Source organism: Spea bombifrons, chromosome 4, assembly GCF_027358695.1.
Source record: "Spea bombifrons isolate aSpeBom1 chromosome 4, aSpeBom1.2.pri, whole genome shotgun sequence".
NCBI classification, from domain to species: domain Eukaryota; kingdom Metazoa; phylum Chordata; class Amphibia; order Anura; family Pelobatidae; genus Spea; species Spea bombifrons.
The window spans coordinates 60912981-60925525 of record NC_071090.1 but is presented as its reverse complement, the minus strand read 5'-3'; the positions used below and the strand labels follow the sequence as shown (position 1 = coordinate 60925525).

Genomic DNA, 12545 nt, shown 5'->3' with positions numbered 1-12545 from the left:
ATATGTCTATCTGCATGAAAACAGGACCAAGTAGTATGTATAACAATTTATTATATGCATGGTTTTACAAACAATTGTGGTACCATGGGAGTAGGGGAATTTTTATACAGGTAAGACTTTAATGATGATTTTAGCATGCATGAATACAATAGTAGAAATACCGTTCCCATAACTCTTATTACACCCGCCTATGAACTTCTGTACAAACTGCCACAAGCTACTGCAGAGATGACATTGCTTTTTGGAGTAGTTGGACCATGATGGGATAAACTGGTGCAAACTCTTTACCTTCTCTGGCTTTAACAGATTGTGTGTATGCTTCCAGCGCACCTCTGAAAAGGTAAAACATAGTTATGGTTATGTGTTGATTAACTATAAGACCTGAATAAACAGGGAGTATTGCCCCCCCGACCAAACTGACTGAAAGTGGTGTTGGAATGATTTCAATTGTGAGATTTATAATATAAGGGAAAACACCAGCATGCAAAGACATTCCCCTCCCCCACCCCTTTCCAATGCAGTCACAGGATATAATGCAGAGCATTTATTAAATCTTCCCCTCTGTTCTAAGTGTTCCTAAACAACCCCTCCTTTAAAAGGGCAAAACTATAAGCTGTGTGCACATCTATCGTTCATCCTGCCAGGCTCATGCTGTGACAGGTCCAGAGAATAAACGTTGCCTGTTAAGATGAACTCTAGCTGAGGTATTCTCACGCACGCTTCAGCACCAAGGCCAGTTATAAGGAAAGGTGAGGTGGCTCTCTTCCAAAACCTATGCATAGTCACTGGTTTGTTTTATCACCCCCCACATCAAACAGTAGCTCATGCTGTTGCTAGGCAACTACTGGGATGAAGCAGTGGAAGGTGATTAAAAACAGGTACACCACCAAAAATTACTAGATTATATAAAATCAGACAAAAGTATTGGAACACACCTTAATTGTTGAATTCAGGTGTTTCAATCAGAACGATTGCCACAGGTGTTTAATATCTAGCACCTAGCCCTGCAGTCTGTATTTAGAAATTTGCAGGGGGAAAAATGGGTCAATCTGAAGAGCTCAGGGAAGTGTGGCACTATGATAGGATGCCAACTTTGCAATAACTCAGTTTGGGAAATTCTATCCCTGTGAGATATACCATGGTCAACTAAGTGGTATTCTTGAAAAGTGGAAGCATTAAGAATGGGTTTCCATGGCTGAGCAGCTGCACGCGTGCTTTGGATTGAGTGAAGGTGTAAAGCGCGCTGCCACTGGACTCTGAAGCAGTGGAAACGTGTGCTGTGGAGTGACTAATCAAACCTCTCTGGTTTGGCAGATACCAGGGGACCGTTACCTGCTTGACTGCATTGTGCCAGTTGCGACTGCAGTTTGGTGGAGGACGGATATGGGGCTGTTCAGGGGTTGTGCTAGGTCCCTTACTTCCAGTGAAAGGAAATCTTTGTGGGAACTGTTTTGGGAAGGGCCTTTTCTATCCCTACATGACTGCGGCTCAGTGCACACAGCAAGGTACAAAAAGATATGGTGTGGAAGAAGTTGACTGGCCTGCACAGAGCCTTTATCTCAACTCCATCAAACACCTTTGGGATGCACTGGAACAGAGATTTGGAGCCGAGCCGCCTTGTCCAACATCGGTGCCCGACCTCACAAATGCTCTACTGGAAGAATTCTGACGTACCCTTACAATAATAAAGAATATGCAAGGCCATCAAGGCACCACTTCTCCAGGTCACCACTGGGAGCTGCGTTGCGGCACACTCCACAGCCACAGTACATGTATCCAGTTTAGCCAAATACTCATCACAACTGAACTCTTTCATATAATTAGGGTGTTACACTTTACATTTATCAGTGTTGAATCACATATGCTGCTGTTTAAACTTTTCTCCCAGTTTGATCAAATCATTACATGTGCATATAGTGGTATATATGCACCATAAATGACTTTTCCTGCCCTATTTGTTTAGTTAACATTTACTGTAAGTGAATTTCTATATAGGCTTCTCCTACCCCTGAGATCCCAATTTTCTTTTATCACTGAATCAAGGCAGCAATGTATATGTATGTTACACAACCCCACGTATCTACATACACCCATAATGCTGCCAAAGTGTGAGTGGCCGTTTGCTTGCAGTGCTGCATGAGTGACTTCTTTGGATGTGCGGGATGCATGTAAATGCACTGACAAGGCAAGGAGACACAGTGAATATAGGTCCAAGCATGCATGCGCATGTGCATAAAAACCCAGCATGAATGCACAAGGAAGAAATCTGAATACACATTCGTGCCTCAGTCAGGAAAAATAAATAGACTTCTTTAAAAGTTGAATGCAAATTAGAATTAATGAGACACCATCACCCGGACACATAATAACATTCTTTTGAGGATGAGACCAAATAAGCCTTGCAGACATATCCCTGTAATTACGTGGCTGATCTCATGCGAGAGAAACTCTGGTATTAAAAACCTAGTGCAATCTCGATGCCAGTGGACTTTGCTTTTAAATCTATTTGTTTAACCTAGCAGAGTAAAGAAAAAATGGACCGGGCAGATTTTTAATGAGCAGTACTTTTGTAGGTCATTAACTGACAGTTGTCTGCATTCAACTATGACTCATGTTTGTTATTTATAGAAAAGCTGTTCACACTTTTAAATACACAAAAACAACAATACATACATCCACATCACCAGTCTTACTGCGCAGATCTGGCTTTCAATAGCTGGAAGGGAAATGCTAAGTCTGGCCCTTGGTGTCCGACCCCAAAACAACTCGATTTGCCAGATGTCTCAGCCAACATCTCTAAATACACACAGCCCCGTCTAACGCTTTAAAAGAGAAAATTGCTTCACTTCATTGTCAGTCTCTACCATTCACAAAGAAACAATGACAATCTCTCACCAACTCTTTGGTACCTCGATATTCTAGCAGTTCAGAATGTTTGCTGTGTGTTAGTGTATCACAGTGCTGTGCATGCGCAGCCCCAAAAGTCACAATAATGTGTATTCAAAATGTGTTTATACATGAAATTGTGTAAATAAAAACACATTCTCCTCATTCCAAATGCCTTACTTGATTACATAAATAGCCATCAAAGGGTTCACATAACATTTTACAAAGCCACGCCACTAATCACACCCTCTAAAACAAAACTTGAAATATTTATACAGGGAGGTATGCTTTTAAAACTGAAGCAAAGACCTCATCTTTAATTTCATGTGCACTGACAGACGTGCATCCATCTCCTTGTAGATAATATTAAAAGCAAGGCAATACATTATTGGGAAGAGAACTGTAGCAACTCTGTCCTGTTTTTTTTTCCCCCATAAAAAAATATTCTACGGATAACAGCCGCTTCCATTCTACTAACAACAAAACAAAAAAGATGATCATTGTAACAAAAGAGGGAATTGGAGCATTCATTTGAACCATAAAGTGCACCTCCTGGGGGCTGGGCGCACACTGTTATTGTACACAAACGGAATCAATATGTCTGTGTCAACAATGAAAATTAAGTTTAGGAAATAAGGTCACAGTGAATTAGTGTTTGTCCTGTAACCCTTAAAATCCAAAAACAACAAAGCACGCGCTAATATATAGTAAATGCTAAATGCCTCATCCTGCTGGATTACATGACCCTTTTGTCAAAGTAGAAGCAAAAAGTGCAGTAATACTTTATCGTACCGAGCACCCAGAAGCCTAATTATTTGCTCAACAATTATGTAAGAATAAATACCTTATGAGAATCAACCTGTCTTTCTCTGATGGGTGATCGTCCAGCCATTGGCAGTAACGGGCAATAGACCATTCAGCTCTCTGGGAAAAAAGAAAATCCTCATGTTTGTGATAAGATTATCAATGTCCTTTTTCGCAACCACAATACATAGCAAACACTTAAGGGTTTATTAACTAAAGTAGGAGTTTCAGCTCCCAAATGTCACTATGTACTAAGAAAGACTAACCCTTGTGAGTTTCTTCTGTAAGAAGAGCTTTGATGGCCCTGTATAATGCATGGTTAAATTGGTGAGATTTCTTGAACGCCAGCTGATTAAGTAGATTAATGCAATCACTTGTAATATTACATATAATCTGTTACCTGGAATGGAGATTTCAGTTCTGGGGGAGCCCTTGTAAAGAGGAACTGGAGGATTACACTGTATGGTATAATGTCTCCTATGGAAGTGCTATTGGCAATATGTTCGCTGGTCTGGAACAGCAATGGCCTAGAACAAAAAAATACTTACAAATTAAGCATCTAACCAGATAAATCCCCTAATAAATATATTCAATGTAAATATTTGTACAAAAATGTAGATTGTCCTAGTAATAAGGCTTTAAAGGGGGTTACATGCCTCCCTTTCACACTTTCCCCAAAATAACATCTTTGATGCCAACTAGAAGACAACAACCAAACACCACATTTATATATTACTCAGCTTAAGCATGCACATTGTCGGGTAAAAAATTTTTTACAATAAGCTGAAAAACATTTATGTTTATCAACATACATTCAAGGCAATAATGCCCAAAAATGTATTCTGGATCTTAGATCCGTAACAAGGGACCTAGGGATGCTCTCACCATAAATGATTTGTGTGTGGTTATTAGTATAATAGAGTACAATGCAGTTTCACAGGGTGATCTGCTTCAAAGATACTCCTGCAATGAACTGATCTTTAGCAGGGAAAAATCTTAATTTGCTTCTTCAATGTTCCTTGGGTCACTCTGCTAATTTAATTCCTTCTACAGGGCCTTAAAAAGAATTAATAATATCTTAATGTTTACGCCTGCCAATTTTCATGTCAAACGATTGCGAAACCCAGCACATTACAATAACTGTCAGACAATGTCAAAAATATTTTAAATCAGCAGGATTTGTGCAAATATTCGCTTAAAACATCTATTATTCCTGGTGATAACAAAGCCACATTTTTTAAAACCATATTTGCCAAAACAAAACATTTTTATAGAAGCTACTGAAAAATGTTTGGAAATAAACTTCAGGCTATTTTGTAAATGTATGCATGCTAGAAGCCTTAAACTGTGTCTTCAATTGCTTCATAAAATCTAAAGGGTTAATTTACTTACTATATACCCCTACATAAGCACATAAAAGTGAAAGAATGACATACTGAACATTCTGGAACTTCAGTGCGCTGTGAAACTTGCTGATAGCGTTCTAATTATTATATCATAAGGTGCTGTGTTATTAATGGCATATCTAAATCACAGGATGATGTCACTACAATGGCAGAGCATGCATTGCATTTACATTCTTTTCAAATTAACAATTAAAATTGCAAATTGGTCACTGATTAGAAAAAAATGCTTACAGCACTTTTAATACATAATTCAGGAGGTTATGAAGTTGCCATGGAGTTAATGTAGAAAAAAAGATGAATCATCATCTGATAAGATTCAAAATAACCATTTGATATATTTGTGAGATTAATAAAGAGCTACAGATAATGTTTGGCTCACATCACGTTTCTCTTTGTCTTGCCATGAGCTCTGCCACCTAAATTATGCTCAGTACGACTTACTCTTTGTGTATTACTGCTTATTTACTGCGTGCCTTTTTATGTGTTTAAAGACATGTAGTTATGATAACAGTAATATGAAATCGCGGCAGATGAAAAATGTACCTGAATGATCTCAAAAGCCTGTATGATTTACCAAGGTCAGCAACTCTTCTGCACAATGGAGCCACTGCTAATTCCATCTGTAAAACAAGCGAGACTGTCTTACTCTATGAAAGCCCATATGTAAACATACAATAGGTCATCTGTAAAGCAGGAACAATTAGGAACAAAATAACAAGATACGGTAGGTTAAAACAAAGTAACATTGCAGTTTTGAATTCATGTAAAGTAACTTTTTCCGGTGTGGACAATATCTGGGTTGACACTTTAAAATGCAAACTCTCTTTACATAAACTCATTCAGCCACAAGCTCCTCGCTCTTTAGCTGGGTTTTCCATTCTTTGTTGCTGTGAAATTCAGATGTTAGTTTTGGCTTATCCCCGCTACATAGGCTGGGTGGCAGGTGGTTACCTTCTTGCTTTGTGACACATTGCGACTATCGGTGTAGCTCACTGACTATGGTAACCAGATTGATACGGCAACACTTAATTGTTATCCTTTTGGCTTAAAGATAATTTAAGGAAGCAGCAATTTAAAAAAAATACACACTGGTGTATAAGCCTAAAGATTTACAAACACAGACATATATGGAACATCAATGGTTGCTATACACAAAGCACAACAATTATCGTGAATACATAAAGAAAATGGTATTGTGGATTATTTCCATTGCACTTCTTTTTTTCCTTAATTTACATAAACATTATTCTCACTGCTCATTAAAATGCCATTAAGCTTTTCAGTGCTGGGTCACCAGACATACCGTATTTCCTCCAAACCAATCTTTCAAGGTTTTGCTTTATTCATATATTTAGGTGATAACCTTATAAACAGCTTACACTTGACCAAGAGGAATATATTTCAGTATAAGTTAAGCTATTCATAGTTGGAGTTATATAAATAGATATCAGTGGGTTAAAAACTCACATGAAAGGTCTAGGTTAAGTGCCGTCTTCAGGCCTGCAATCGCCCCCCACCCCACAACGGCAGCTTATAAAAAAAAAAGTGTACCTCTATGGCCAGTCTGCATCCTTGCATTTATGTTTAAACAAGCGAGATAAGGGGGCATGGCTGTCTATCAGCACATAAGTGGATTGGCAGCCCCACTACACTGAAATTGGACATATTGGGTCTACTTTGTAAACCCTGTTTGCCAAAAATGGCTGGGACTCAAAGGGTTAATATTCCTCTCATTTTCCAGGAGGGCATTTAAAATGTAAGCTAAATACAATAAATATGTGGCTTATAACATTTTACAAAATTTGCGAAATATATGTTTTACGAAGCCAATGCATTGCAATTTCTGACAAATGACCCGGAGACTCTCACGTTCGTGAATAAACCTTATGCCTTGGTCCGAAATTCCATAGGCATCTGCGCCATGTGACCTATGGCCACGGCAGTGCAAATTAATTATTATAGTCTCACAATTAACACATAGTAAGGTAATGTGTTAATTATAGAAAGTTCCTAATACATCTCAGGCCACAAGGCATTAACTATACTGCATAAAGTAAATAATACATCATTGGCCGAGAGACATTAACTATGGATCATATTCCTCCTTCTGAATAAATGATAAAATATTACCTTGTTCATTTTTCAGACGCTTTGTGTGGTTTTGTTAAGGAAAATGTACTGTAAAGGTCAACATACCTGGATAGAGTATACGAACCAATAAAAAACAGCGTTCCTCTAATGACACAGTGAATAGACAGTTACACACCTCTCTGGTATTTAAAGAACTACCGGTAATATGAATATTGACCTTGGTACAATATAACAAGCTATTGTAAGCATCTACGTTTGACAGTACGGCCAAGTCTAAATGCCCCTGGACATCATCCTGCCAACTGACAGGTGTTTTCATAATGAGAAGACTCAATATTTATGCTGACCATGTGGCTTTTGTGTGTCTGCTTGAAGCTAAATGTCAGATAAATGTCACATTCTTTTGTATTGGCCTTAGGAATACAGAAGAGACTGATCGAGGTATACAAAAGAAGACGTTTACAACTGATCCCAAACAGTCCACAAACAATCACAGAATATACACAGACAAGGAACGTGTAAAGTCATTACACTGTTTTCTTTTTTTTATTGGTAGTATACATAATATTTGTGCTTTTCCCAAACTGAAGTACTTCATAGGATACCAACAGGCAATCAGATTCTTGGTAAAACATCCTTGCAATCTACAGCTGGAGATTTTAAAAATAAAAGATCAAGTAACGATAATTAAACAAAGCATTAAAGAATTGAATCGTGTGATGAAACCTGCTACCGTTTGAATCTTCATTATTTTATTTAGATCAGGGCCGTAGGAAGGGTGAGGCGAGAGAGGTACTCGCCTCAGGCACAGCCGTGAGAGGGCGCACAGCCACCCAATCAGCAGCTGCAGCTGCAGCCTCCAGGACTGGTTGGGGATGTGATTCAACACGAAGCTCCTAAAAAAACAGGCGCCCCATGGGCAGTGCACACCCAGGCACCATCAGCGCTGGTCTGGGGAGGAGGTGTCCGATGATCAGGGCTGGTTGGGGCGATAACAATCCCCCTCTGACCAGCCCAACATTAGGGAGCACGAGGTCTGTCAATTCAGTGATGAATGATGCAGAGTGCCGGGATATGACTTCACCACGGCACTCTGCATCAATAGCCGGCGCATAGTGATCAGGCAGGGGAGTGTGAGGGCAGTGAATGTGTATATGTGTGTTAATGGGCAGATGTGTGTAAAGGCAGTGTGTAAGGGCAGTGTATATCTATATTTGTGTGTTTGTAAGCTGGTGTGTGTATGGGCAGTGTGTGTGTATGGGCAGTGTAGGTATTTGTATGTTTGTAAGCTGGTGTGTGTATATATATGTGTGTGTAAAGGCAGGGTTGTGTAAGGGCAGTGTATGTGTATATGTGTGTTTATGGGCAGGTGTGTGTAAAGGCAGTGTATGTGTATGTGTGTGTTTATGGGCAGTCGTGTGTAAGGGCAGTGTATGCTTATATGCGTATTAATGGGCAAGTGTGTAAGGGCAGTGTATGTGAATGTGTGTGTTTATGGGCAGTCATGTGTAAATGCAGTGTATGCATATATGTGTGTTTATGGGCAGTTGTGTGTGTAAAGGCAGTGTGTAAGGGCAGTGTAAATAAAATGACCGCTGGGAAAAAAATAGCTGGGGGCACAATTTTCCATTCTTGCCTCGGACACAAAAGGAGCTAGCTACGGCTCTGGTTTAGATTTATACTTTACAGCTGTGACAGAACATCTGAATCCACCAAAGACACTGCTAGGGCATTTCAATTATTTTGCATATGGAAACATACTGTAAGCCCAAGTAGGAAGTTGTCTTTATCAACATATTTATTTTGCTCTTAATTTAAGTGTTTAAGTACTGGCATGTTTCCAATTTTATAAATAAAATAATTATATAATGCTGCATGTAGACATGAAATGCTAAATTAGCATCATTCTGATTCATTTCATTACAAACAAAACATTATAATTTTGTATTTAACAGTATTTCTTTTGTGCCTTCTCTAAATACCTTTGCTTATAACATTTTGAAAATAACTAGATTTTTTTGTTTTTTAAAAGAATAGTCATATTAGAATATTCATACGTGTGAAATAATCAAGATGATATCTTGTAAATGTTTTTTGGAATGATGAATACAATGGATGGAGAGCTTTTAAGGATCTAGCATAGGATGGACAAGCTTGGGAATTTATTTCCATTCCAACATCACGTTATTATATAATGCAATGATGGACGCAATAAGCTTTATACAATTACCTTTAGTGAACACACTGTTTTTTCATTCCTGTAGACGCTCGTTAAGTATTTTTCACCCTTGGTTCACTTTTTTTATTGCCAGTACCCTGCATTTTTATTTCCATATTTTACATCCATATATCCACAACATATTATAAGTATGACTAAACATGGTGGTATGCATCTTTCCAGTTCTGATGAATTGTGCCTTGGGACCGGCAAAAACATATTCATGAATGTATGTAAAATTCTAAATTACTTACCTGGGCAAAATCTGCTGCTAATCTCATTTTTCCACCTTCGCCAAGGGGTCTCAGTAAACTTGCATTTCGGATGAAGACTTCAATTGATCTTTGTGCAATTGCTTCTGTGTTGTCATAGACAAAATCTGAGCACTCAAAGTGTCGGAAATAGTCATTCATGACTCTCGCAATAAAACCTTGTAATTCTTTCATGTACAAAGAGCAGGGGATATCTAGTTTTCCAGCATTCACCACGTTTCTGGGAAAATAACAAAAATTTAGCACAATGACTTCTATGTATAGCAAGGTTCATGTTGAGTAATTTAGATAAAAGTTGTGCTGGCGAGTATTAAAGGGCTGCATCAAAAGAGCAGTGCCATCTTCTATTCCGAACCAGTATGATTTAACACTTCATTGTGTTATTGTTCATTTTGTATATGGTTAAGTTTAAAGTTATTGATCATTTTGTAATCTCTTCTTCTTCTTATGATTATAATAGAGCTGCAGAAGCTGCTCGTTCTTTATAAATAAAACGTAATGAACAAGACAGGCACAATTACTCTTATTCACATTTTCACCATTAAAAAACTGAAATAGGATAAAGAAAAAGACAGATAACAAGCAATAGCATTTACATAGTAAGAGTGTAACATACCCAGAGAAGTCTTCTTGGTGCATAGTTATAATAATGGCCTCAACAGAGTCGCCCACTGAGTTCAGCAGAGGTTGTACTGCATTTCCCATCAGGTTATAAATTATCTAATGAACAAAACACAATTTTCAGATGCAATACATGTATATGAAATCTAAAGATGAAAATATTCCAGAGGTTTTCATAGAATTTTTTTTTTTATCCCTTTTACTGGATAAACTTGAATTAGTATAACACACTAGCTCCCTCACCAAAGGCTTTAAGGCAGGCCATGTTATAGAATGACAAGCATGTGCTGGATTCTGTGCCTGGGAAGTGAGGGGCATGCAAGGGGCCATCCCTAAATAGATTCATTCACTGATGTAATGATGGGGAAGTAAGAAGTGGGGGGTCATTTCTAGAGTGTAGGAACAATGTAGCATCTTTATTTCATACAAGATAGGTCTGAAAATGACACAGAGTTTTGTAACACTCATAGGAACAGAACTTTAATCTGCATGTGTCTTTTGTTTTTCAGATATTCGGGTTATTCTAGTCTCCTCATTCCAAATTTTAAGGGTACCACAACGGCTACCACCAAAGAGAAAGAATAACCACAGCATTCCTGAAAACAGCTTGTTAAGGTCAATCCCATCAGTGGGAATACACACAAGGCAGATTTATTATTAGATATATAATGTTAATGGGTTTTTTTCTGGGAGCCTCACTTGCATTCGTTTCTTAACCATAGCGAACAGTGCGATGTATGATTTTTTTACCTTCAAGGAAGCCGAAATGGTTTGTTCACCAGCTGCTGGGAGGGAACCTTGACTCGACATAACCTTAAAGGAGAATATCAAAAGGTAGTTTAGTACACTGACTAAAAATATATAAAATATATATAGTGGGAAAGAGCAATAAACACAGAAATTGTTTGCATTACCAAACTACATACGGTTATTTACTCCATTTTAAAGCAAACAGAACATGTGGAGATGTCAGATACACTCATAAGTTTGCTTTAATAAACTAAACCTGTCACTCAATCATTCTTGAAAACAACTATTCACAGCATAAAATATAGAATCAGCCCAGTGGTTTAAATCTTTTTGGTTTTCCTCTACGCATTTGACTGTAATCTTTTTATTTAATCTTGTTGTTATATTTTATAAACCTGCAAACTGCTTTGGTTGCGAGGGAATCGTGTATACAGAGACGAAGCAGCAATGAGTTTGCACAGAGGTTAGTTCTTTGTGATGTTCCACGTAATCACAATGGTCTACATAGACAACAGTCCAGGTAATCTGCCCATTAATACTGCTACGACGACTCATGCCTTCTCCAGTCCTTGGTCTTATATTTAGAAGAGCCATGTGCTTATAATATGTATGTTTAAATTCCCTCACTGTATTTACTGGTACCATTTGTACTGGGAGATGGTCCTACTTATCTTACCTAAAACTTCCTCACATGTAAGCCTCTGACTCTCTAGTTTGTAGACAATGTGCCAGCCACTGGACCCATAAAAAGGGATCATTCCAACACATGCACACCCAAACAAACACTATGAATTAATTCACACAGCTACACAACAAATCATCTTAATCCAACTATTGGGGTTCATAAAACACAATAGGACTGCTGCTCACACCAGCATACAATATACAAAGATTAGGGATTGCAGGTAGAGATTAAAAAATTGGGGGAAAGAGCTCTCATATTTCCCAAGCATCTCTCTTTAGGATGGATTAGACCCTTTTCGGGACCCAAATCCCTCTATCCTCCCATGCTGTCCCTATTTTGCAGGAGCTGATGATGTTTGATGGTTATGAGTGTATTAAAGTGTTCTACAGCTCTAGAAGTCACAATAATGTGTAGAAATATCACTGATTTTACATTAAAGCGTGCAAATACATTATCCTTTGTGTCTTCTAAAAGCCTTATTCGATTTTATAACAATCTAGCAATTGGCCACCAAGTCACCAAAAACAGTAAAACCTTATCTCTAGCCAATCCTTTAACCACTTCGTAAAACAAGTGTCCCACTGTTACCATCTGAAATGCTGTAAAGTATGAGCTCTACTTAGCAGTCTACATACCCGGGTGCATTTACATATCTAGATGCGGTGACAGAGTCTAGCCGCAAAGACAGCTACGAAGGTAAAGACAAAACACATTAAGAGCAAGGAACACCGTTCTTAAAAATTCATCAGTTTCAATGACTGCACTGTACACTGAAATAGCCAAGCCTTTTCCATATTGCCCAACACAAAGAT

General features: G+C 38.2%; 1 protein-coding gene across 1 annotated transcript in view; it reads right to left on the bottom strand.

Moving 5' to 3' along the window:
• Positions 1 to 34: 34 nt before the first annotated feature.
• The window catches only part of COG5 (component of oligomeric golgi complex 5), a 146146-nt gene continuing 133635 nt past the window's right edge, over positions 35 to 12545 (bottom strand). The window contains exons 16-22 of the mRNA XM_053463199.1: positions 11049 to 11111; positions 10294 to 10397; positions 9660 to 9897; positions 5640 to 5716; positions 4091 to 4217; positions 3731 to 3810; positions 35 to 332 (exon numbers count right to left, since the gene is read on the bottom strand). Coding sequence (XP_053319174.1) covers positions 218 to 332; positions 3731 to 3810; positions 4091 to 4217; positions 5640 to 5716; positions 9660 to 9897; positions 10294 to 10397; positions 11049 to 11111 — 804 coding nt within the window. The 3' untranslated portion in view covers positions 35 to 217. The remainder of the gene's footprint in view (positions 333 to 3730; positions 3811 to 4090; positions 4218 to 5639; positions 5717 to 9659; positions 9898 to 10293; positions 10398 to 11048; positions 11112 to 12545) is intronic.